We start from the raw sequence: 26752 nt of genomic DNA, 5'->3' as shown, positions 1-26752 counted from the left end.
GATGTACAGGCACGCTTGACCTTATAATTACTTATGTATGTGGTCCCATGAGTGTTAGAATACATAACCAGCACATTTAATTTATAACATTCACTGATGATTACTTTCGGTATGGTTACATGTACCTAATGAGACACAAGTCTGAATCCTTTGAAAAGTTCAGAGAGTTTAGACAAGAGGTTGAGAAATAGTTAGGGAGAGAAATTAAGACATTAAATCCTGAAAAATCACCGTCAAGAAGTTGTTCTTGATGAGGAGAGCTCAGGGGTAGTGGGAGATGTCCTACAAGATCCAGGTAATGACCAACCTAGAAGATCTACCCGGGTTTCCAGACCTCCGGTTCGTTTTGGCTATGATTAGGATAGTTACTTGGTAGAAGCCACGACAAGTGAGGAGGATCCCGTAACTTATATGGAAGCTATGTTGGACATAGATTCCTTGAAGTGGGTATATGCCATGAGAGTTGAAATGGAATCAATGGAGATCAATGGAGTTTGGACTCTAGTAGATCCACCCCTAGGGTAAAAGCAATTGGTTGCAAATGGATTTACAAGAGCAAGAAGGGCCCTGATGGTAAGGTTGAGACCTACAAGGCTCATCTTGTGGTGAAAGGGTACACTCAGAAAGAGGAAATCGATTATGAGGAAACATTTTTGCCAGTGGTCATGCTTAAATCCATTAGGATCCTGCTACCTGTAGCAACGTACCATGATTACAAGATTTGGCAAATGGATGTCAAAACTGCGTTCCTAAATGGAGATCTTAGTGAAGATATCTATATGCAGCATCCGCAAGGTTTTATAGCTGTGGGTCAGGAATACATGATATGTAAATTAAATCAATCCATATATGGACTTAAGCAAACTTCTAAGATTTGGAACATCCAGTTTGACTCTACCGTCAAAAAGTTTGACTTTGAGCAAAATCCGGATGAGCCCTGTGTTTATAGGAAGTCCAGTGGAGATAAGGTTATGTTCCTGGTTTTATATGTAGATGACATTCTACTCATTGAGAATGATGTAGGAATGTTGACTACGGTGAAAGTATGGCTTTCATATCAATTCTCCATGAAGATCTTGGAGAAGCCTCCTATATATTGGGTCTTCGGCTCTATAGAGATAGATCGAAGAGGATAATAAGATTATCCCAATCTGCTTACATTGACAAGATAGTCAAGAGATACAGCATGGAGAACTCCAAGAAAGGAAATGTTCCTTTTAGGCATGGAGTCACTCTCTCCAAGGGAATGTCTCCCAAGACTCCCAAAGAGATTGAGGGCATGAAGGACATTCCTTATGCCTCAGCCGTAGGGAGCATCATGTATGTCATGCTGTGCACTCGTCCTTACATCGCTCAGGCAGTGAGTGTGGTAAGAAGATTCCAATCAAACCCAGGGCATGAGCATTAGACTGTTGTGAAAAACATACTTAAGTACCTTCGAAGGACAAAAGAGTTTTGTCTAGTACTCGATGGTAGTTCACTACAAATCCAGGGGTATACTGATGTCAACTTCCAGTCAGATCCAAATAATAGAAAGTTTACATCTAGATATGTTTTCACAATAGGATCGTGTGCTATTTGCTAGAAAAGTAGCAAATAGGGGTCCAGGACGGATTCCACAATCGAAGCCGAATACATTTCCGCAAGTGAAGCTACCAAAGAAGTCGTTTGGATGAAGAAGTTCACTCCGTCAAGCACATCACCCATTCCATTGTTGTGTAACAACACTATAGCTTTGGCTTAAGCTAAGGAGCCACGAGCCCACTCGAAGTCAAAGCACATTGAAAGGAAGTACCACGTACTGCGAGAGACAGTTGAAAGAGGGGACATCCTAATTCAGAAGGTAAAATCGGCGAAAAATGTAGCAAACCCATTGACTAAGCAACTAACACAGAAAGTGTTTGAGAAACATGTGGAAAGTCTGGGACTCCGGTTTGTACCTGATTGGACTTAAGTGCAAGTAGGAGTTACAAAACAGTGTATGCCCTCAGCTCCAATCAGAATGATGTACCTTATAACATTTAATGTAAATGAATAAAGTACATATTTGATTCACGTTATTATGGTGTGTTTCTGTGTAATACCCTTAAACTGGACACTTATGAGACTCGTGTTAGTTTAGAATCTTCACAGCCATTGGATAGATCTAGGGAGATTTATCCTGCCAAGGTTGACACTGATGTGTCGCCAAGTTGGTTAGGGTGGCTTGTCTAAGGTACCAGGGTGAGACCTGGGGTACATGCAGTGTGAGTTTTCTTGAAACCTTAAAACAGACCAGAATTCCAATATTACCCTGGACCTTGGAGATAGATGGGCAAAACTGGAATGTTACACCTGACCCCTAGACTTGATTATGATACTACACTAGGTGTCGTATTGGGTTGTCTTTGATATGCCAATCAGTGAGATCCTTAGAGGGGGTCAAAACCTGGGTATGTTGGAACAGTCCAAGAATTCATTTGAGTGGGTGATCATAGTGACAGAATCAGCCCCTTTGTCGGACAAAGTGAATGATTAGGGATGCACTCTATCTCTGATGGAAACCAAAGCTACCGGCAGCCGATTTCAACCGTTGAAATTTGTTTTGCAAATATATATATATATATATATATATATATATATATATATATATATATATATATATATATATATATATTTATGGTTTCAAAATGTTTGCAAAAGGTTTTAATTCCCATGATCCATGTGAGTAGAGAGTGCAATACTGTACCTTGCAGCCGAGGGAGAGGTCATCTCTTGTCGGGTAGTGTTTGATCATTATGGGCTGAGAGGTTAAGTGTAAGACCATTGAGGGTAATACTTGATGAGCTAGTCTTGCATCTGCCCACAGTCTTTGTGTTTTTATAAAGTGGCTTGACCCAAGGACCATTTAGTGTAAATGTTGGGCCCATTAAGAGCCCATGGTGATGGACTCAAGGGTTCACTGTCTCCTACAATGAATTCGGCTAGGCCTTGTAACAGATGTTGGGTTAAACCCATGTGGCTGATGTGTAGATCAATGTTTGGGTCCCATGCCATACAAGAATATCCAACTGGGCAGCAGTCTAGAGGATAAGTGAGCACACAGACTTAATGGGCCTAAAGCCCAATTCGAACTGGTTTAATTAGATTAATTAAAGAGGGGTGGTTCTGGGATTTGGATCAACAGATAGGATAAGGGATTGTCCCTATCCATTTAGAGAGTCCAGATCCAAATAAAGATTTGGATTAGGAAACCACTAATTAGATTAGGAGGGCTGATCTTTATTTGCAGATAAGATAAGGGATTATCCTTATCTCTTAAGGAGAGTCCAGATCCAAATACAATATTTGTATTAGGAAACTCATAATGGGATTAGGAGAATTTCTCTTTAAGGCTATAAATAGAAGAGGAGGGCGAACCCCAATTTATCCATCAAATTACTGATTCAAGAGAGAAGACAACATACAGTTGGACTGACGCCATCTTTTGGTCTTGCCTTCTCTTGCTATTGCCGCCATTGCCAGTTCGATCTCCACCTGTAGGAGTGATCAAGAAGGGTTCTTGATATCACCTTTTGGCAGAAAATGTGATCTGAAGTCGTGCTCACTCGCCCTCCATCATATTCTTGGTGAAGAATTAGGTTCTTGCTGAAGAACCATCCTACTGATTCTGCTCCACCCTACGTTGTGTCATCTTTAGTGGGAGCAGTCTTTGGTAATCTCCTTGAGTGTGAACACCTTCGTTGGGAGTTATTGTTACTCCGTATCAGGTATATCCCTCTCCTACCTTTTTGGTTTCAAATCTGGTCCAATTTAGGTTCAAGATTGATCCTTGAAAATGCAGTTTTCTAAAATAGGAAATATGATTCCCACATGGGAAAGAGAGAAATTTTTGAAATTTCGCCTTACCTTCCTACAGAATTCGGTCATTCATATGATAAATCTCTCATCCTTTCACATATGTACTTCACAACTCTTATTCTTAATTTTTCGTTTTTTTAATGCTCCTGGGGCTTGAGAAAATTAAACAAAGGTATCAATTAATTAGCATGGAAGGTATATATGTATGAGTTGTAATTGTATTTGTAGCTTGTATAGGGTGACATTTGACAATGTGCACTTGATTACTCGGATAAACCTAACATGGGTACAAGACTTTATTATAGTGTCAAACTTGGGTCCATATATTTAAGGTCCCAATAGCAACTTGAGAAAAGATGTTAAATACAGAATGACAAATAAAAGTTGGATTGGTGCGTAAATCCATAATTTAGATATAACGAGGGAAATAATAATAATAATAATAATAATAATAATAATAATAATAATAATAATAATAATAATAATAAAAGGGTAAAAATTAAATTAACTTGTATCATATCCTTATCCTACCTGCCCCGCTTTTGCTTCTCTAAAAAAATAATTAAAGTGAGGTACCAACTGCCATCTTCATGAGTTCCACTCCAACATATATTATTAGACCTTTCTAAATCAATACTGGGAGATGGTGAAAGGACCAGAAACTTTTTATATTGTAATTTGTATGGATAGAAAGTCCTCCTTAGCTGGCCTTACACATGGAGTGGTTACAATTTACAAATTGCAATATCTTTTGGGTTTGGTTTTATAGGATCCACTTGGCATATCAATGGAGCAAAGTAAAGCTCACCACTCCCTCCCGGTCAACACTCCCCAATGCATGATAGCCAACCGGTAAGTTTAGGCCGCGTTCGGTAATGTGCTAGATACTAGATATTCATCGCAACCTGTTTTGGGATGGAATAGATGAGACCATGGTTTTCAAATTGCCGTTGATTCTGATGATCGGATCATTTAGTCTGGGAACCATTTAGGTAATCGGTTCTGTTTTATTTTAAATTTGATCTCTGATTAAAAACTGTTGAATCAGTAAATGACCCGTTAGCTTAGGTAGTTGAATTGTCAATCCGTTTAATAGTTTTTGGCCATTTTTTATTTTTAATTTTTTTTTTATTTTTTTGTTAGAACAGACTATCTATTCGAACCGGACGATCAAACCATCAAACCCAGAAACTAGTGGTCAGAATGATTCATTTCTAGAATCGTTTTTTAAAACCATGCAGCATGAGACATTGATGACTTTATGATTTTCTTTGATTAACTGTAAAATGTGACTCATATATAACATATACGGTATTGATGCATGAATTGGTATTAATATCAATTTATCTTACTGTGTCACAATTAACATATTTTATTAAGAATACACCGCAATGCACAACATATCATTTTTTGCCTCATCCTAGAATCCATCACACTACAATCTGCAGAAACATACCATGTTAGTGTAATGTGTTATGAGATGAATCACGCCTTTTCCAACCACAAAACAGAACAAACCCCTCAATGGCTAATCGAACCTAACCACGAAATTACCTGGGATTAATTGTGTCACTACACAGTCCCACCCATCACTTCTCATTTAATCAAGGGACAAAACAAAGTTAGAATCACATGGGTGGAGCAGTCTGCCGCATAATAACAGGTGGAGGTTGTGTGGATCTCTTCAAAGCAACAGTCAGTGGACGTTGTCACAGAGGTTCCTTAAGCTTCAATTCAATCCTCATGATTTATAAAACCAAATAGGCAAATCAATTGATTAGATTATTTAACAATAGAGTGAAGCATCCATGATTTGCTAAATGCCAACACTGTAGAGATAAAAAAAGACAAATGAAACCAGCTAAATCTTGCATTCCCTCTCCACCAATAAGATAATTAAGTGCTTATATCTGTAATAAATGTGACAAGATAAAGTAGAAAAGAAAGGAGGCTAGAGTTTGGCTAGGAATGTCACTCCAATGAGGTCCGGTGACAGCTAACCCTGACATTATTGTCTTGCTTCCTTCATTTACTTTTTTGATACTATGTTTTGGAAAACATATAATATTACTCAAATGTGGGTCTCTGCTTGACTGCTTCATATGCCTTACATGATTAAGGCCTTGTTTGATATGTATTTTTTATAGTTCATGTTTTGGTCTTTTTTTATTTGGTTGGGAAATGATTTTTTTGTTAAAAAGTTTTTATCCTAAAAAGATGCAAGAAGTTCAATTCAAGCTTATTTTGAAAAGATAAAAATAGACCTTTTCATCTTTTTTCATTTCTTCTTCATGTAAAAAAACATGTCTTCAACTAAACAATTTTTGAACTGTTAAGATCATTATGTAACAATTCATTACGTTTTTCGAGTGTCAAATCTTCTGAAAGATCTTTCAAAAAGGACTTGCTTAATGGCACCTAAATCTAAAAATTTATGCTTGACTTACTCCACGTGAGCTTGTATTACCAATGAAAGAAAAATACTAGGAAAGGGATGTTCAAGAGTCGTGATTTCTTCTATGAATTGAATGTGTTAGAGATGGAGGACTCCCAAATCCCAATTCCTAATAGGATATTTACATGTAAGGTGACTCGGATGTCTAATGACGAAGAAACAGATTTTCGACAACGGCTTTGTTGGTCTCTTAATTGATTTAATAAAAAGGTGGACTTTCCATGAAAATGAAATTTCAGCAAAGTTTTGTTAACCATGGATGCTTTTGGGAACAACTTGTGCTCATAAACATCCATCTACAACCTCTGCTTTTAAAGGATTTTCAGAATAAGTTCATAGGACCATGGGGAATCCGAAACAGTAAATTTTATTGAAGGCTTACTTCGAAATAACTAGTGTTTTCACCCACCAATGTTGACTTAGTTGCTCGAACAATTTGAATTGTCTAGGTCTGGTTTTCCTGTAATAATTATACATTATTTATTAATAAAATGTGATTTCATATGAATATATATGTATGTATTTAAATATATAGAATTAATGATATCATGGCACAGTCTGACCTGTTCAACCCTGATGGTCAAGTGATGATCAAACCGGTGATTCAAACCTGGAGGTAAAAATGGTACAGCCTCTGATTCGAGTTTTAAAACTGAAAATATAAATTTCTAATTTTCTATGATATCTAAAACACTTTAACCCATCAAGATCTCAGGTGAATGTGTCAAAATAGATTCACCAAAACTTTTGGGTCGAGGAAATTTTCTCACACTATCAAGGACACCTGGGATTCAAATCTGAGTCGGCGAGCTCAATACCTGTAAAGCTGTAGAGTCGATCCATGAAGAATACAATGAAATACGACATCATGATCACATTTTAGGAGAAAAAGAACAATAAATGAATAATGGAGAAGAAACAACGTTATCAAACGTTAGCGTGAAGTTGATAAAAGGTGTTTATAAGGACCTGAGTGAATGATTTGAAGTTGATAAAACAATAAGCACCAGAGAATAAATGAAATTTGTCAGCCTCTATTGTTTTGAGGCAATAGTTTTGAGCTTGGCTCTGGGTAATTCACTAATTCAACTCAACTCCGAAGGTAGTTTGACCAATTCAGATCCTACTTACTCTCCCATCTGCCTTTGGCTACATCTGAGTGCTGACCTACTGGCAATATTGGCTACTCAGAATTGGTGGCCCCCGTTAAGCTAGACCTGAGAAAGTAAGCCAGCCCTAAAGCCTTGTCCGTTGTTTGGTAAGTTATTTAGTTGGGTAAATTTTTTCTGTGAAATATTTACTCGGATAATTGTATTTATTCATGTTGTTTTATTTCTTATGTAAATAAAACAATGATCATTTTAACCATAAAAATTAATTATTAAAAAGGGTATTTTTATCCCATTCAAGTGTTAACAACTTTCTACCTAAGTGGAAAAATTATTTGTCCACCTAGGAGATGGGTAAGTGATACCCAAGAAAATAATAAACTTTCCTTAATCCCCACATAAATATGAAAAAAGAATATGATATTCTTGATCAATGAGAATCAAAATCCCATTGACCAACTTTCACCCCTCTTAGAATCTGAAAAAAGAACGCCCCTAATAACCAAAGGCAGCTGGAAGAGTAGGTAGGATCTGAATTGATTAAACTACCTTTTCAGTTGAGTTGAATTAGTAAATTACCCAACAGAACACAGCCAAGCCCAAAATTACAAACACAGACCCCATTATATTAGCTGATGAGCATAGATAATCGGATAATTATTAAAATCCCTAATTTCTAATCAACTACTCTTCCTACAACTGGCCAAACTAGCCCTTGTCTGATCACTTTCTAAATTAAATTCTAAGTTTTTGACAGATCGATTATTCAACTTGGAGTATGTGAGGAGCCCATTTTCAAAGTCTCCCAGCTGACTTAATTTTGGGAGTCATCCCTAACTGTTTGAGATATTAAGTCCACCGTTATAACCATCTAGACTCAAAAGGACAAAGGACTCTTCACTCAAAAGTTGGATAAACACCATTTGAATGCTGGGGTTCTAAACACCAAGCCCAAGGTGGGTAAGAGTGAAGAGTGTGCCTGTATAAGAACCAATTAATATAGGGCAGAGCTGGTTCCTTGCCCTATCACAAGACTGTTTTTCTACTAGATAGTTGATACATGGCAAAGAATCTTACAATGCGAATGGAGGAGCCCGAAGTTGTTACAAATTAAAACTCTATAGGCATAACATCCAATCGCATGTTGAGAATATATTCGATATATGTAAAGGTGTAAATCAAGCCGGCACTGCCCAGCACGATGATTCATGGGCCGTGCCAGACTTAGGGTTTTAGGTTTACGGGTTGGGCCGACATGGTATGATCGAGCGGGCTGTGCCGCTTGCATGTCAGTATGTTGAGATATATATATATAAATAATAATTATATAATAGTATATAATATATTAATAAAATAAAACAATTATGTATATCAAAATTCATATAAAATAAAAAGTTTAAGATTTTTTTTTAATTTTTTTAAATAAATAACTTTGTCCCAATTCACGGTCAATGCTGACTTAAGGCTCAGTCCACGGACCAACCCAACCTACGGCATGGCATGGCATAGCACGGGTTCGGGCTGTGGGACATGCAAGGTCGACCCCCCCAAATACCCCATGGGAGGGAAGCACAGCCCATGGGCCGGCATGGCATCCACACTTTGCATAGGTCACACGCGGATCGTTCTGTGCTGGCCTGGCCCAGCATGACCCCTTTTACATTGAAGAAATGTTCTCAATGTAAGGCTAGATTTCAATGCTTGCAGATTGTGTATAGTTTTTACTTGCAATAAATTAAATCTCGTTACCTATCCTATTATATTCGCAAAAGCATAGCAGAGGAGTTCATTTTGATGATCCACTGGTACGAGAAATTTTTTTTTCCAAGGTTTTTAAAACTGTACCAGACAGGGAACCATTTTGAGGATCGGATTCTGGGTTGAATGGTTCGACTGTCCAATCCAAATAGATGATCAGATTTGACAAAAAAATTAAAAAACTAAAAAAAAAAAAACGGTCAAAAACCATTGTCTTGATCAACGGTTAGACTGCCCAGGTCAGCAATTCACTGACCAAATCAATGGTTTTTGACTAAAAAGCAGTTTTGGGGTGACTGGTCCTCAGTTTTTCCCAACCGATCCAGTCCTATTTTGAAAACACTGCTTTTTTCTATCCACCTTGGGCAGGAAGTGTTGGGGTGCACAGCGTGATGTCACAATTGTAGTCTTTTGTAGTTTTGGAACTTTTGGAACTTTTGGAACTTAGGGCCATTTATTAAAACACCCCATATAGTTTTTTGTAATTTTTAGGATTATTTACTAAAACACCCCTAAAAAAACTTGGCAATCACTCCTTTCATTATGCTAAAACCATTGTGTGGTAGATTTAGAAACTAAGGGTCCGTTTGGTTCACAACTGGAATTGGAATCGAAATCCTTCAGAATTAAAATCGGAATGGTACATTCCTGGCATCTATTTGGTTAAGTCAGGAATCGGAATGGATTCCAATTCGTGCTGTTTGGTTCAACTAGAAACTGAAAACGGAATCAGCCAAAGTTCCCAATTCTGCCCCTGTTAAAACAACCTCATAAACATCCACTAATTATATATTTTCAACATATACACACATTGGGAATTCATGTAATTAAACCGGTTCTGTCATAAAGAACTTCCATATGATGACATCTTTAAAATCAAATCATCCTCACTAGCAATTATGATTTATGAATTAAATCTAATAAAGCATGAACAAATTCATGGTAGTTCAATACAGTACCTAAATATTGCATCAAACAAGAACAAAACTCATTAAAACAAAATTGCCATTCCACTTGAATGATTTGCCATTGGAGAAGTGCATGTTTGCTCTCAGGATGAGGACAGGAGCATAATGGAAGTCACTATCATCAAATACGCCTTCAATCGAGCCTAATCCCTAAAAGTTTGGCAGTGAGCTCCCATGCAACAATGCAGCAGCATTTGCAGGAAATGCTCTTGCTAACGTGGGACCAATGCCAGTGTAGCATCCTTTAATTCCCTTCATCCTGTATATCTACAGAAACAGTCCTGATAAGAATGTGCCACAAGGTGGTTTGAACATCCAGGATTCCAGGGGGAGGAAAAGAACTACATATTACCGAGCTCAGTATGCGAAATGGATTTCTACTAGAAGTTGAATCGGGTGCAGTCTGAATAACAGTCTTTGCCACATCAAAGGGTAGAACCACGGACCAGTACTGTCAAGAAGACCAAATATTGTGAAATCCAGTCTCATATGATTCTTATATGCATTAAGTTGTCAAGTACTTACTGCAACACCACCAAGCCCACCAGTGGTTGCACCAATCCCTGCATCAATCAATATATTTGGCAGATGGCTATAGACAGATGAAGTAGAACTCACTTGCATGTACATGTAGTAACGTGTATACTCATAAGTGCTGAAGAAGATCACATTTCCAACAGATTCTTTCAATAAAGTTGCAGTATCTCCACAAAATATACCCTTAAGCTGAGAATATAGATGACAAAGTACCAATCACATCATTCTCCATGTTTCAAAGTAAACAGAGATATTATCTTACCCCCTCATTCTTTATTGTTTTAACAGCACAATCAAGAGGACTACTGTATTTGTCACATTTACCAACAAGCGAATTAGTCCCTTGAACTTGCATCCTACACTGGAAGATCTCAGTGTCACATGCAGAGATATGGCCAACAGACAATTGAAATACAGGAGGGCAGCAATTCACCTAAGCTGATTATAGCTCCACCACAAGCTGCTGAAGGAATGATAAACTGAAGTTGTGGCTTACTGTCATTCAGTTCTCCCTTCACAAATGAGACTTAGTACAAGTGTTTAATTAACCAGGGATTAAAATTAACTTTTGTAAGTAAAAATATATGCAACATCAACTAATGAGGTTATAGTCTGCAACAACTTGTTTCGGTGTTGAAAAAATCATTGAACAGCATATTCAATCACTCTTGACAGAGAAAAACCTGAAGTGATTTTTTGGTTTGGGAATAAATTCCAAAAAGAATTGAACTTTCAACTGCCACTCCAATAAAAGAAGAAGTTGCACCTCGATATAGTCCTCTAACCTGTAAAATAGCATAACCACACTTATCATTATTTAGAATCAAAATTATGAAAAAGGTTTAGGTTTCTCAACTATATTATAAATTCACAGATACAAGTACTGTTTAGACCATCTGACCTAAAAAGAACACTAGATACAGATGCACTAATAGCAAACACCCCCCCCCCCCGAAAAAAAAAACAAAAAAACAAAGAAAAGAAATAGATGCAGAGATATCAAATCAATGCAGTACAGCTTGTTTAAAATGAGATGGAACCCCCTTCTTAACAATAATACTGGTGTTTTTTCTATTAATGAATATCATGGTAAATGTTTACAAAACTCTAATATGCTATTAGCTTTCTACCAAAAATAATAATAATATGCTATTAGCTAAACTTAGGAAGACAGTATTTTATGTACCACATGCAGGAGAAGCAAAATGCTCACATGTTGGCAGGAAGATATCACTCAGATGAATCTATCACCCACAAGGTTTCTACTCAATTTCCATATAGAAGGTCTGCAGAGGACACTGTGGCAAAGTTACCTCATATGCTCAAGTTGACTAACAAGAACAGATAGAATGACTGCATATACACTGCTTGTTATCCCAGTTGACTCAGATATCTCAAAATGAGTGAACACGTAGGAAGCGGATTGTGTAGTCAGTGACACAAGAGGAAGCATTATAACTATAACCAAGCCTCCAATAACCTGTCAAGGAAGCAATACAATTTTTAAATGTTACACTACCAGCTGGATGTTGCTGGAAATAACTTATCAGAACTCACTTAAAAATTAAAAGAAAGACAAAAAAAGAAAAGAAGAATAGTATACTATCTATGCTGGAAATAATAGTATTTCCCCTTCATTTCCTGTAAAAGGGAGCAATAAGAGCAGATTGTGCGTCTATTTGTTAGTATTTAGACAGAGTTCTGTTTCACCTGTATAGATGCTAAGGTGCTTGGACCTTGCATGGGCACAACTTGAAGCACCAAAAGACAAGTCATAAGGAAAGACAAATACCAACAGCATGTGAAATTGTATACTACCTATGCTGCATATACAAAGAGTTCAACCCACAATAAGGAAAGACAAACCACTTTATTTGAGAATTTTCCTTTTTTCTGTTGCTTCTCCTGTGGATTGAATCGCAAGTACTTGTTAAATCCTGAATTCCTGAGTTTTATTGTAAGAGAATTCTAGTAAAATTTCATACTCAGTCTGGAGTGAAACAAAATTAACACATATCAAATAGTCAAGTTTAAGACAGCATGCACACATCATTATCTTCGTACCATAATTTGACTATTGAATCATAGTTATACACCATTATCTATTAACAGCTTAGGGGTAATTGCCTGGTGGAATGGTAATATCATGAGTGAGAGAACATGAGATCTAGCCCAAGAGTGGTTGCTTAATGCAAAAGATGCTAGAGGCTAGGTCCATATCCAGCCCCCCAAGCTTAGACCCTAAATTCCAAGAGATTAAAAGTTCCCATTGATTCTGTTAATACATGGATGGCAAAGAATATTTGTTTCCTTGGTGAACAGATGAATAGTAGGAAAGCTTCAAAGGGAATGCTGATACCAAACTGCCAATATTTGACAAATATGGTGATGCAGACAAGTGCTATACCCAGATTTCTCAAGTATATTAAGAAGAAATACTTCAAATTACTCCGCATACAAAATAATTATTAATTATTATTATTTTCGGGTCATCTCTGGCCCCCCTGTACAATGGCCTAAACAAGGTAAAGAATAGAGAGATCTGCAAGCTGTAGCGAGGGTGTTGTGTTATGAGCTGATTGTTGTAGATGGAAATACTGTCATTTGGAAAAAACCTTCAGATGATTCATGTATCTCTGGTCAGAATGAGTTTGGGCTTGAATTGTGCACTGACTCTGATGACCCAAATTATGCATGGTAAGCTTCATAAGTATCAATGGTTAGTTTCTCAATTTGGCTTCAATACACCCTTAGTTGCAGGAGTAGGATCTTAACATATTAAGGTGTCACTGTGCCTTCAGAGATTTGTTTCATTTTAGCATACTTGCATATTATGCATGTATTATTTTTTTTATCAATATATTATGCACATAACATATTATGTACAAACTCCACAATCGACATGTTTTGGATTAAACATTTAGAACTTCACACGGTTAATAATTTCTAAATAGATCATTTCTATGCAAATAATTTGCCATTTTCAGAGAACGAATATGGAATTCATATATAATAATGTTTTCTTCACCTTTATAGGTCATTTCTATGCAAATAATTTTAAAGAAAATATTTTTTTTGTCTTTTCTATGTATATAATCATATATTGTACATCTTACATATTTTACATGATTTGGTCAGTAATCTAGTTAGAAAGAAATGAGAAAATAGAGGGAAAAATAGAAGAGAGAGTATAAAGCTGAAGAAAACAGGTCTGAAAAAAAGGATAGGCGTACACTCCCTTTCCATTATATAAACTCCTTTTCAAATATAATTGAAAACAACCATTATACCCCTGATTGTACTCCCTTAAACTGCAAATCATAAGAAATAATCAAAGACAAGAACTTAAATGAACCTAGGAATACACCCGTACACACATAAACTCCCTAATATTACTCAAACATTATACAAGACAGAAATATGGAGCATTTCTCAATAATATGCATTAACATGTAAAATATATGCATATAAGATAAAATGAAAGAAAACCATACACGAAAGCTTATTGTACTGTTGTATGCCAAATTGCTAATTTTGTTTTGGAAATGCCAAATTCCTCACCGATTGCCTGGTGTGAAAAACCGTTAATGGTAGCAGTGAAGTAGATCGATCCCAAAAATGAGTAGGAGCAGATCTGAAAATGATAAAACCAGTCAGTTAGTGAAAAAACAAAAAGAAGTAAAATGAGGAAGAGGAGGATAATGGTTTAGCAGTGGTCTTACCTCGCCGGAGGTAGGTTCGGCCCTCTGTTCGGCGATGGAAGATGATGATGGAGTTCCCTGCTCTCTGTTCGGCTTTCCCAATGGAATATGGCGATGGAGTTCTCCCTGTTCGGCTCTCCCAATCTCTTCGATTGGATTGAAAATGAGGAGGGCATTCTTATCCAAAAAAATTAAAAAAAAGATATTCATACCCGGAATGGGAATCGCAAGGGAGGGGTCGGGAGTGGCCATTCCTCGTACGAGGGATTCCCATTCTATTCTGATTCTGTCAAACCAAACATTTGGATTCGGAATGAATGATTCCGATTTCGGACCCTATTCCTCCGAACCAAACAGATTCTAAATATTGTTTCCTCGTAAAAGCTTGATATAAAGTGCTTGGTATACTTTATTAATAAATAACCATTGGCCTATGTCCTTAAACATTTTCCACTTACCTTAATTGGTTAGATGACCATTTTCTGATAGCAACACAAATGATTGTTAATAGTAGATTAATTAAATAAATTGGTTGCAAATTATAAGAGTGTTTTAGTAAAATACAAACTATAACGTAGGTTTTAAGTAAGTCAGTGAAACTACAAGGATGTTTTTAGCAAATGACATTTTAGTTAAAAGATAAAAAAAAGAAGCTAATGTTTATTTTACCCTTCAAAAATCCCAATATTCCATATAAGCAATAAGTATGCCATGTGGCAAAGTTTATTTCTTTTTTTTTTTCAAGGGGCTATACAACTAGCCAGGTAGCTTGTATGGGCCTAAATGGATCAAATTCGAATCAAATCAGGCAATATTTAAATTTGAACTTTATTAGAAAATCTGATATCCGAATTTGATTCGAAATCCGATGGATGTTGAAAATTAATATCTGAATTCAAATCTGATTAAATATTTGAATATTCGATTGATTCGAATTCGATTAATTAATAAATATATAAAATTAATGTTTTATTGATATAAAGTGTACAAATATATAAATTATTTATATCACTTAATTATTATATATATAAATTATATAAAAATTTTATATATTATATCGGATAAGGTCATATCTGAATTACAATCCAATTAACTATTTGGTATGAAAAGAATATCCAAATTCGACCAATTAAATATTCAAATTATTCAAATTTAATTCGATTATGTCGAATGTAAAATTTAAAATCAGATTTTTAAATACCACTAAACCACCATTAATTAATTAATTGTTGTAGTCTCGTGTGATGATGATGATGATGATATGGCAGGCCTTTACCTATCAAGGAAATTAGCTCCGACTTATGTTGACATGTCAGTGGCTCTAGTGCACCCAATTGGTTAGCTGCTTCCCCTACTACAGGTTCGAACATAGAGCAAATAATGCAAGTGCTATAATCATTCAGGGAGATAAGAATGATGTTGAGGAGCTTGAAATGTTTACCGAGACATACGTACTTGTATATTGAACAAACTGACCACGTTACGTGAATACGATGATGATAAAGAGAATTACATTAATTTTCAGCTTCACAATCATCAAAACAAGTCGATTCAGCTAGAGATCTTCCTAATTTTTGGAATCTTTTGTTCATCCATTTTCTCTTTGGTGGCTAGAATACTTAACATGAACATCCCATATTCATGGAATGATGAATATGGATAGAAGGATATTGTTGATTTATGTGTTTTGATGATAATAGATTTATTGAGACTACATACTAATATGGAATAATTTTATAAATAAACCTAAAAGAGTTTATGAAAATAATGATGATCTGAGACACACAAAGAAGTAGTTGTATTAAATGATGGATTAGACTTTCTCCAAGCAAAGGAAGTATCCTACCGTGGACAAGAAAAAGAAGACATCAAACTCTAGAGTTTATAATTTGTCTTATTTCTTTAGTATTTGACATAGGGCCCATTTTGCATGTCTTTCCACGTGGTCTTTCAGCTATTTACAAGCCGAGATCACCAATTTTTAGTATATTCTTGTTTGGTTCATGGAAGATCTAGCCGTCAAAAGATGGAGCTCCGAAAAGACACGAGAAGCCCATTTTGGATTATTTTGGAAAATTTCAAATGAAGTTTTTTGCGTCTTTCGTATTTTATTTTCACACGAAAAAACATATATCTACCAAACTAGCTTCAAGCTGCTCAAATCTTCATGCAAAAGCTCAATGTGCCTTTTGACTGTCAGAACTACTAGAAGATCTTCCAAAAAAGATGCACCAAGCGGGCTCATAATCAATTGCAAGACGCACTGCTATGGGCTTAATTCAGAACTATCTCAGTTCATCACAATCTTAGAGACTAATGGTTAAGATAGAAAAGATGGCTAGGCTTTCCTAGAACTTATACTAACCTTAAGCCCACGTTTGTTTAAGGTGGAAAATCGAACTAGGGTAAACTTTACACCATGATTCGATTTTACATGTGTTTGGTAGAGGTGTTAATATTGCCTCGTAAATTGATGTAAAAGTCCATTCTCGCCAATATATACATTGAAAATCAATGAAAAGTTTACATCGATATTCTTCACCATCCAATGGTCTCTTTCTTCATTTCACCCACATATATTCCTAACCTCAGACGAGAGATTGTGAGAAGACCTCTAATCGTCACTACTTGTCACTGGAAAAATTCCTGGCGAAATGTCTAGTTCTATCTGCAACCATGTCACTACTCGTCAAGAAGACCTTCTCTGATCGTCACTGATCGTTACTACTCGTCTCTGATCGTCACTAGTGAAATGTCTAGTTCTATCCGCAACCATGTCACTACTCGTCAAGAAGACCTCCTCTGATCGTCAATGGTGAAATGTCTGTTTCTATCTACAACCATGTCACTGCTCGTCAAGAAGACCTCCGTGTGTGCTCCTATGACATTTTCTCCACCCAAGACCACACCACTGCTGCCATTGTTTGTGACAACCACTAGTGTCAAGAGACTTTACCAAATCGAGAACAATGAGAGTTTCAGAGCAAAGGAGCAGGAAACCTTTCACTTTTACATTGAAACAACCAAACAATATGAGAGAAAATTTTCAAAACACCTCGGTTCAATTTTCCAACGATCACTAAACTGGGATCAAATTTTCCACCGATGTAAATTTGAAATTACACTTAAAATAAATGCATCTTAACTAAAAAAATTTTGTGTGGAAACCTAAAGAATCAACTCCCGAATCCTTGGAATCGCCTACTTAAGTTTTTTAAAGTTGGACATAGTCAATAGTCGACTACCCATAAAGCAATAATCAACTATCCAAGAGGTAATAGTCGACTATCTTTGATAGCTGAGACTGGTGTCATTTAGTAGTTGTCTACCAGTGACAATCGAGCCTAGTGTAACATTGGCTCTAGCTAGTAGTCGACTAATGGAATGGGGATATTTGACTTTGTTTATCAAGAGAGACTAAGTTACAAGTAGTAGTCAACTACCAAAATGTAGTAATCAACTACAAGAGAAAAAAAGATTATCTCTTGCCAATAGTAATTGATTACTTGGACCTAATAATTGATTACATAATTCTAACAAGATGAAGCAATGGACTACTTGGTCTTGCTAATTGACTATTTCATGAAGAAAAGGCCAACTTTTTACTGTTTAAACTCAACAATTCTTTTCTCTTTTGGTAAGCCTTCAACTATATTAGGAATAAAGTGTAAACATTTCCTAGAGTGATATAAATCATTACCAATGGCTCTATATTGGTCACAAACTCTCTAAGCTTGATTCATGCTACATATGCATAGGTTTGATCTAAAAAACAAAGAGAAGTGAATTGAGCAGAATTAAGAAAATTGAAAAAGAGAGCAATTGATAAAAGATTTAATCGATTCCCTAGGGCTACAATCAAAATCAAGTTCAAACCTCAAGGTGAGTTCAATTAGTTATTTGAACTCAAACTCGACCAATGAAATGTTCGGTTCAAAAGCTCATGAGCCTGGCTTAATTAATATATATATATATATATATACATATTATAAAAAATATTATGAAAAAATATTTTTATATCTATATATTTAATAAAAGAATATCCTATATTATAAAAAAAAAGACCTATAAAAATATATTTATTTTCGAATTTTTGAGCTGACCTCATTGAATATTTAATTGAATTGAGCTCAAACCGAAAAATATAGTTAGAATCGAATTCAAACTTGAACTCTCGAGCCTAGTGGTATTTTAGTTCAAACCAAAGTTCAGCTGGCTCGGCTCAGTTGTTCCCCTAGAAGACCCTAAGGCAAGAAGACCCTTTTATTTTAGCTTGTTGGCTTGTTCAAATTTTTAAACAATCTGATGATTTTGATGTTAAACTTAGTGCAGAATATGTATACATTATATATAGGCTTTGGGGTTGTTATTCTAGAGTTGGTTACACGGAGACTCCCAGTTGATCGTAAGTTTGGGGAGGACTAGTGAAGGGGTTTGCACCACGATGGATCTGAAAGGAGTTGAACATGTGATTGACCCCAAACTTGACTCCTGTTTCAAGGAAGAGATTTGCAAGGTCCTTGATTTTGGTCTCCTTTGCACTAGCCCTCTCCCGATCTACCGCCTCTCAATGCGAAGGGTGGTGTAGATGGTGCAGTAAATGAGTGCAGAGGTGAAAGGACATGCCCAAAACCGGAAAGAATGATGGACCTCCGATCATAGAAGTGTACTTTGACAAATTAGAGCAAGGTTTTGTGAAGACAATGTCCAAGGGGAAGAGAGTAATAAAGCTTCTCTTTCTTCTTCTCCTATAATTTTGTAAGCCCCTCTTGGTGTTTGTTTGAATGTTTCACTCAGAGCGAGAGAGAGAGCAGCGAAGTATTTGGTGGTTCAGTTAAAGAATTGCTATTGTGTAATTTATACACCCCCCCCCCCCCTCCCCTCTTGTATTCAAATGATATTACAAGGAAAATTAATTGCCCTGTCTACCTTTCTCCTCTGTGATATTTCAATGAAATTTTCATTTTGACCAAGATATCCCACATATCAGAGGTAGAGAACTATTATCAATTAGTGAAAGCAGTTGGGATTTTCTTGATTATTCATGGTACTTACTAGTGAGCAAAGGAAGTCCCTGCTATTGTCGACTGGTGTTTCTTTCACCCTTACCTGTACATTTTACGCTCTGTAGCCACTGGTCACCTATAAATTTCTGGGAAGCTTCGAACAACAAGGAATGCTCCCTGTTTAGCATATATGGCTAGCAGTTACCAGCAACTGTACCATAACGAAATATGCCCACCTCCACGGTTGATCTTTGAATTGTCCACTTATAAAATGATTGTTTCTCATGGTTGAAAGATTTTATGAACAAGCATTCTGTGCAGTCTCACAAGTAGTAATGAGTTAGGATTGGAAGTTTCTGGTTCTATTCCGAAGAAAACTCAACTTAAATGAATCAAATCATTTAAGAGCCACTGTGATTCCGAGCTCCCCCTCCAAATGCTAAAATTTCCTTCAGATTTAAAATATAAGATTGTCTTCCACATCCATCTGAATACAGAAAGAGTTGAAAAGACAAACTGAAACAGAGGAACCTGGGAACAAGCCTATTCTGCAATTGGATCGAATTTGGTTAGCTGGCAGGTTCGCTTTTCACTGGCATCCGGCGACCACAGTCGCCACAGATGCGAACTCCTCTGGACCATTTGTTCTCTGCGTATATTCTTTGCCGAATACTATAGGAAACCTATCTGGCTATCTCTATACAGATATAAATAATTAATAAAAATTAGAAAAAGAAGAATTCGAACTCCCGTTCTTGTACAGAGCCTATTCTTTTCTTGCTCCAAAAGATCATCTCTTTGCTCAACCGCCAAATTCCCTCCTACATAAACACCCCAAACAAACTCTTGTTCTTCACACCCATTGGCCGGAAAACCTCAGATTTCTCGTCGGAAAATGTCTAACCACACCGTGATACCAATCCAAGCCACTCATGAAGACCCACGTCTCCCACCATTAAAGCGTCAGCATACTGCACGCTATTATGCACACCGGGTACGCGAGAGCCTCGCCACCCGCGTTTCGAAGGTACTATGCACCATCTTCTTGGGGCTTCTCTTCATCTTAGGGATCCTCGCTTTCATTCTCTGGCTTAGCCTGCGACCTCACCGCCCCAGGTTCCACGTTATTGACTTTTCGGTGCCGGGTTTGTCCCAAGAAAACGGCTTTGAAAACGCTCAAATATCGTTCAATGTAACGGTTCGGAACCCCAACCAAAATATCGGGATATATTTCGACAGCACTGGAGCATCGGCTTACTACAGGAACCAGCGTATCGGCGAAACGCCATTGCTGTATCCATTCTATCAGCCACCGAAGAACACGACGGTGATTCCCGGTGTATTGAGTGGCGCCACACTCAACGTGAACACTGAAAGGTGGAAGGAATTCATGGCTGATCGAGCCACAGGAACTGTGTTATTCCGGTTGGATATAACGTCAACGATCCGGTTCAAGGTGTCAACGTGGGACAGTAAGCATCATAAGGTGCACGCTAGCTGTGATGTTTCGGTGGGCCAGGACGGTCTTATCTTGCCGGCGTCGAGGAATAAAAGATGCTCGCTTTACTTCAGTTGATTGATGTAAGTTCGATTTTTCTTTTTTTTTTATTTTTTTGGAGCAATTTTTTTTTCTTTTTTATTTTCTCTGTTGTTGAAGGTTTTGGTTTTCCGGCACCGGATCCGGGTCGTCACTGATGCTCAGTTTGTATTGGTTGTTGACTTGTTATGGCTTTACCTAAAACTAAATTGTTGCTGCAAATGGATCGATGTAATCGTATGGACCTAGATCGAATTAATTTTATCAACACATGTAATATAAGTTTTAAGCATAATAATAAGCGTATGTATATTTGAGTTGAATCAAAATAGATCATATAAAATCCAATAGCGACTGATCCATATCCAATCCAATTATAAATGATGGAAAATCAAATTCGAAATTAGGGATGCAATGTAGACACTGGGCAGACTTGTGTTTGACTTGTGTCAAAATTTGAATGGAGCAAGCCTTTTAAAATGCTAATTTGGGCTAGCCCGAATTGCACCCTAGTTGAAATTGGACAAACCGATACCGTTTTTGGCTCTGATATAACACAAGAAAATGCCTCCCGTCCATCCACACCAGGTTACAAGTATTGTAAAGGTGATCGGTTGATGCTTGATATATCATGCACTTAGGGGAACAATTTAGGTGGATTTAGATTAGGCTGCCAGCTCGATATGCTAACTCAGGCTAACCCTAATTTTGCCCTTACCCACACCATTTGATTAGAATGATAGGTGTTCACATTAAATGTAAAATCAATCAAACCGATTAGACTGGCCTGACATAAGTTAAGTTGGTTGATTTTTCAAAATCAATGGTTAGTTTCGATTTGTATGAGAAAATAAGCTTACAATTTGATTAGGTTTCCGTTTTCATGTATGAAAATTAAAATCAAATCAAACTGAACTGATCTTATATTTAAGTAATTATTAATTAATCCTTACCCTATATATTAAATGTTGATATATTTTATTTATGTTTCCTTTGAACTTAGAAAAAAAATGATTATTTATGATAAAAACTAATACAAATATAATACAATGATACAATATTTAATTCAGTTTTATATAAATTTAAATATATATTGATAAAACAATCAGTTTTGCATAAAAAAATTAATCGATTTAAATATATATATATTTTGATTTTGATTAAGTCAGCTCCACGTTACAGCAGATCCGCACTCCACTGCGGAATTTAACTTTAACCTAGACAATTAGACAAAGCTAGTTGAATTGCCCGTTCTAGCTTGGTAGAGAAATAATAGGGGCTTTATTGTCATGGCCAAAGTATAACAAATGATGAAAATGCATAGGCCGCTTTTATATTGCAGTTTGCAGATGAGGCCCATGAGGATATAAAGCTAAAGATCGGGTGGATGATCTGGATGAGGTTCCGTACCGGCTACCCTACACGTGAAGGATAAAGATTTTCATGTCACTCCATCTTTCCTTTTACTTCACGTAGCTGAAAAGGAATATCCGACGCAAGGATGTTGTTTTGCATCCCAAGTGCTCGACCCATTTTCCAAACAAGGCAAAAGGCACCATCCCATTGTTCTCCTAGTCTATGTGCTGGCTATGGCTGGAAATTAAATCAGGATTTTTTTTTCTTTTTTTTACTTAGACTCGATCTCATAAAATATAAAATTCAACTTTCCTGAGTCAACTAGCAACTCATCGAGTCAACCTGAGTCTTACTTTTTCATCTAGATAAAAAAGCACGTACACCCTTCTTCTGGAACTGGAAATGCTTATATACACTATGGAACTCGTATCTTTTGTTTCTGCGGTGAACGAGGTCTTCATTCATGGATTAGGATTAATAGCCATGCTTTGTTCTATTGACTTGTTTAGTTATTTAACGAATGTAAGTTAGCAGTTGGCATGCGTACAACCCCCCTCGATCGAGGCCAACTTTTGATAGATATGAAGGCGATCGATTTCTATGGTCGGTATATTGTCTGCGTCAATTTCTTTGCTAATTAATTGCTTGCTCAATTTTGTTGCAAAGATTGATGTAAGTCGGTACGTTGAACCTAATTATGCGCTTTGTACATTAATCCATTGTGACCCTCTTGAAAGCGAGCTTTTGAGGAAAAAGAATATAGCTAAAATCTGTTGTCACTTCAACTTTTCTCAACTTAAAACCCAACTTTGGTGTTTCTTTAACTTTTATCGTCTGTTACTTTTTGTTGATGTGCTTTCTACTAGAGTTCACATGCATCAAAGAGGAGAACCGCGACAGTCTCAATGAGGCATTAATATATATCCTGTATATCCATACCATACGTTTCAATGGATGATCAGATTCAGATTAACATAGCCAAATGGAGACGTGGTACAATTGCGATCTGTGTGCCCCTTGTTTTGTTGCTTTGTGATGTAAACAAAAGTCACAATTTCCAACCAAAAACAACCCAAAAGAGAGTCGCGATCTTGACACATAAAGTACCTTTCAAAACGCCCCGCTTCTGTTTTAACCTTTTTTTTCCTATGGTTAAATTAAATGCCCTACTTTTAGTTACCACTAAGATCAAAACTATTACTAAACTATATAGTGGGCCAAAAGTTATGCTAATCTGCAAGAATTGCAGAGCAGATACTACACCATCTATATATATCCAATTCCAGGTCCAGCACAGAATCATCGACCAGTTGATCAAATCAAGCTCTTAAGTTTAGATGCACCATCTAGATGCTTTCTTGTTATCAGATTGGAATATCCTTAATACCTGATCACACGGCCACCTTGTTTCCATTCAAGTCCTATATGAACCCAAGTCATCGGGTGGCCTATATCCATACTACCACACCCCACTTAAGGTTGTCACATGTCCAATATCTGACACCAATCCAATGGTGTAAAGTTGGTTTCGATTCACGTTCACGTGAGATTACTTACATTCATCATGTTCGGCAAGCTTTTGGTGCAGAGAATTGGTTATTTGCTTTGTCACTTTTGTGGGGGTATGAGATAACGAGAAGCTAAGCTAGCTACCCATGTGGCCATGTCAATATGTCATGCACTCACAAAGTCACAGACCTAATTAATTAAGAAATTAATAACATCTGCACTTACCCTTTCCCTTCGACACTAAGTATCTTCCAATCCTAGCAAGCTAGTTATAGTAAAGCATCTGGAATCATCAAATTCCTTCAAACCAAGCCGCTTCTTCTCCAAATAGATCCATAAAAATGCTTCCCCGAAAGATGTACCAAGATCATCGAGTTGCCTTTTGCTTTTGGATTCTGCAAGTGATAATCGTCCTAAGCTTAGCCTCGGTTGTGGTATGGCTCAGTTTACGTCCCAAATGCCCCACCTACACCATCGTGGATGCTTATATCCCTGCTTTAGATGTCAAGAGTGCAACTTCCCATGAAAATAGTGAAACCAGTCGGAATAACAGTCTCTTCTTCAGCCTCGAAATCCGGAATCCTAACAAAGGAATCGGCATCTACTACGACGAAATCAACTTGTCGGTGTATTATGGGGATGCAGTAATCGGGTTGAGTTCTGTGTTTTCTTTTTATCAAGGTCACAGGAAGACCGCTCGACGTGAAGTGAGACTCAACGCTGACCTGCAATTCCTGAGAGATGTATCCAGAGCAGTTTCTTCACAAGGGAGCGTGGATCTGCGAGTGGGACTAGCGGCTGCTATAAGATTTAAGATATTCTCTTCTAAGACGAAGCATCAGAACATGGAATTACAAGCCAACTTGCAGGTCGGTTCCGATGGCAAGCTTGTTGGGGAGAACAAAAAGCTGCTTAACACACTGGAACAGCCAAAAGCTGGACATTAATTAATAAGCTGGCTTTCTTTTCTTTTAGTACAGGTCAAGATTCTGGTTAGAGCTGCAGGTAAAAACGTAAACTCAATTTATTTCTGTTTTATATATTTTTTCCGTCGATAGGTTTTGACAATTTTAGACTTCTATATCATCACCCAGATTACAAGCGTCTTACTGCTAAGGTCCAGTCCAAAAGCCAGCTGAGCTACATCTCAGCTCTCAGCCGATTCCGCCTTACTCCCTTGATTTGACTCCACTCTGAAGTCTCCATTTGACAATGACTCCTCCAACTCAGGTCATTGACTTATCCGGTTGATGGCTCTCTTTTAATTCCTGTCCGGGTCGGTAGGATTTGAGTGAACCCTCCAAGTTTTCTTGGTATCGTTATTCCTGTGAACCTTACACCATATTTATATTTAGATGTACATTATTATTTTAAGTGCAAGAAAGATTCTTTTGTTTTGTTTATTTTTTTAGATGGTATAGAGCCTGAATGACCAAGTGGTCTAGGGTTCAATTTTGATCTGTGCTTGGCTATTGGGTGAGGAGTGTGTTTGTTTTGATAACCAAATGGGATGTATTAGAAAATAAAAACTTATTCAGAGACTCGCTTAGCAGTTAGCAATTTTTGGTTGAAGGGTTACTTCAGAGTTTATAAAGGTTTTGTTTTAGTATATTTAGTCTACTGATTGATATAAATAGTGTAGAAATTATAATACCGGTAACACTCAACAAATGAAGGAAAAAAATAGTGTAGAACTTATAGGAATCAATAAATTAAATACAAAGTAAAGCAATCATGTTCTATGCCGCATGTAGAAAATTCTAAACAAAATTGTGGATATTAATTCCCTGAAATCAACTCCATTGTCAGGGTTATCAATCCGACTGATCAGAAGTTTCAGTCATTGAGATATGGATCCCACTCCTGCTTGCCTATTTAATACATATTGAAAAGCTATATATGACGTTGTGGACTGAGGTAGCTCGTCCCCAACTGTTTCAAAAGCTTTTCTTGCTACCCGAAGAGCTGAAGACACTTTTACTGTGAAAAATATATTAATTAAATAGAAAGGATTAAAGCTGGAAGCTGCTACCTCAGCCTCACCGCTTTGGCTTTGGAACAAGAAAAGAAAAATATTCAATGCATGGACCGCACTTTGTCAGCATAAATTGGGTAGGACATGATTCGTGCTAGCGTAATGAACCAACGGAAGGCTGGCTCGTTGGCCGGTGTGTTAGCTGGTTTGTTCCAGTTTTGATGTAGAATCAAATCCTCCGACTAGCACTTTTAGTAGGGGAAGTTATTAATGATACATAGTAATAAAAAAAAAAAACTCTGCTATGATGGGCCTCTTATTAACCACTTTGATCGAATAATTTAGAATAATAGCAGCAGGCTAGAACCTAGAATGCCCTCTTCCCAGTTCCCATATATCCTCCTCTTGGAACTACTAGAAGTAGGTCTTACAAAATAATAATAATAATAATAATAATAATAATAATAATAATAATAATAATAATAATGGTAAAACACTTAAATGTACCTGAGTTTTTATTAATTGACTTAAATATACCCTGCATTTTGTAAAATAACTTTTACAATCTTGTTATCTTGGGAACCCGGATCTCCTGCCCACGAGAACCCTACCCACTTTTATCCATAATACACCACCCCCAGTGAATTGGGAACATCTCCCCTGTATAATACTATGCAGAGGATGAGATGTTCTCCATGTGTGGTTGGATGGATCAAACAAAACGAGAAATTTGCCCTTTTCTAAAACTCAAAGGAAGTCTTCTTCCACATTGAAACACCCTCTTGTTTTCTTTTCTTTTTTTTAAATTTTTTATTCATGTATTTATTTTCATTTCTTTTATTATTTTTTGCATTTTGTGTGATTTTTTCAAAGTTACCAGACTTGTACATTGGTCTATATACCAGATCGATTCTTGAAGGTCTTAGTCACATCCACTCTCACATGTAAGTTCACTGTGATATCAAGCCCGAAAATATCCTTCTTATAGCATCATCACCATC

At 36.8% G+C, this 26752-nt stretch overlaps 2 protein-coding genes and 1 long non-coding RNA gene across 41 annotated transcripts; 2 read left to right on the top strand and 1 right to left on the bottom strand.

The window, feature by feature from the left end:
- Positions 1-9986: 9986 nt before the first annotated feature.
- On the bottom strand, positions 9987-14734 carry LOC148878152 (mitochondrial arginine transporter BAC1-like). Of its 39 annotated transcripts, none has more exons than XM_088949501.1 (11): positions 14390-14734; positions 14229-14301; positions 12486-12612; positions 12271-12308; positions 12031-12147; positions 11881-11953; positions 11101-11452; positions 10930-11028; positions 10656-10856; positions 10483-10581; positions 9987-10397 (listed from the first exon to the last, which is right to left on the bottom strand). In XM_088949501.1, exons 8-11 carry the CDS (start codon positions 11020-11022, stop codon positions 10281-10283), a joined length of 510 nt encoding a protein of 169 aa, XP_088805627.1. In that variant the 5' UTR covers positions 11023-11028; positions 11101-11452; positions 11881-11953; positions 12031-12147; positions 12271-12308; positions 12486-12612; positions 14229-14301; positions 14390-14734; the 3' UTR covers positions 9987-10280. The 39 variants fall into 39 exon arrangements, with proteins under 39 accessions (XP_088805627.1, XP_088805741.1, XP_088805637.1 ...); XM_088949615.1 differs by having other exon boundaries at positions 10930-11023; positions 12486-12572; positions 14162-14301; positions 14390-14705; XM_088949511.1 differs by having other exon boundaries at positions 12486-12572; positions 14390-14705.
- Positions 14735-19677: 4943 nt separating this feature from the next.
- Positions 19678-22707, top strand: LOC148878151 (Late embryogenesis abundant (LEA) hydroxyproline-rich glycoprotein family). Its single transcript, XM_088949394.1, has 2 exons — positions 19678-20955; positions 22254-22707. Exon 1 carries the CDS (start codon positions 20270-20272, stop codon positions 20948-20950), a length of 681 nt encoding a protein of 226 aa, XP_088805520.1. The 5' UTR covers positions 19678-20269; the 3' UTR covers positions 20951-20955; positions 22254-22707.
- A 1373-nt stretch (positions 22708-24080) lies between these two features.
- LOC148878150 (uncharacterized) lies at positions 24081-25385 on the top strand. Its single transcript, XR_016105247.1, has 2 exons — positions 24081-24781; positions 24871-25385. It is a non-coding gene; the product is annotated as an uncharacterized LOC148878150 (long non-coding RNA).
- The last annotated feature ends 1367 nt before the right edge of the window (positions 25386-26752 follow it).

Source organism: Nelumbo lutea, chromosome 1 (assembly GCF_056320005.1).
Source record: "Nelumbo lutea isolate HS-2025 chromosome 1, American lotus-T2T, whole genome shotgun sequence".
Classification (NCBI taxonomy): Eukaryota; Viridiplantae; Streptophyta; class Magnoliopsida; order Proteales; family Nelumbonaceae; genus Nelumbo; species Nelumbo lutea.
The sequence above is the reverse complement of the archived record's forward strand: the minus strand, read 5'-3'. Positions and strand labels throughout refer to the sequence as shown.

What these genes read in the sequence shown, in the direction of transcription:
- LOC148878151 (XM_088949394.1), top strand. Translation starts at nt 20,270, where the DNA reads ATGTCTAACCACACCGTGATACCAATCCAAGCCACTCATGAAGACCCA.
- LOC148878152 (XM_088949401.1), bottom strand. Translation starts at nt 14,544, where the DNA reads ATGCCCTCCTCATTTTCAATCCAATCGAAGAGATTGGGAGAGCCGAAC. An exon ending in CCGAACCTACCTCCGGCGAG is followed by an intron (nt 14,302 to 14,389) that starts GTAAGACCACTG and finishes TATCATTTTCAG; the next exon opens with ATCTGCTCCTACTCATTTTT. An exon ending in AGTCAACTTGAGCATATGAG is followed by an intron (nt 11,453 to 11,980) that starts GTAACTTTGCCA and finishes GCTATTTTACAG; the next exon opens with GTTAGAGGACTATATCGAGG.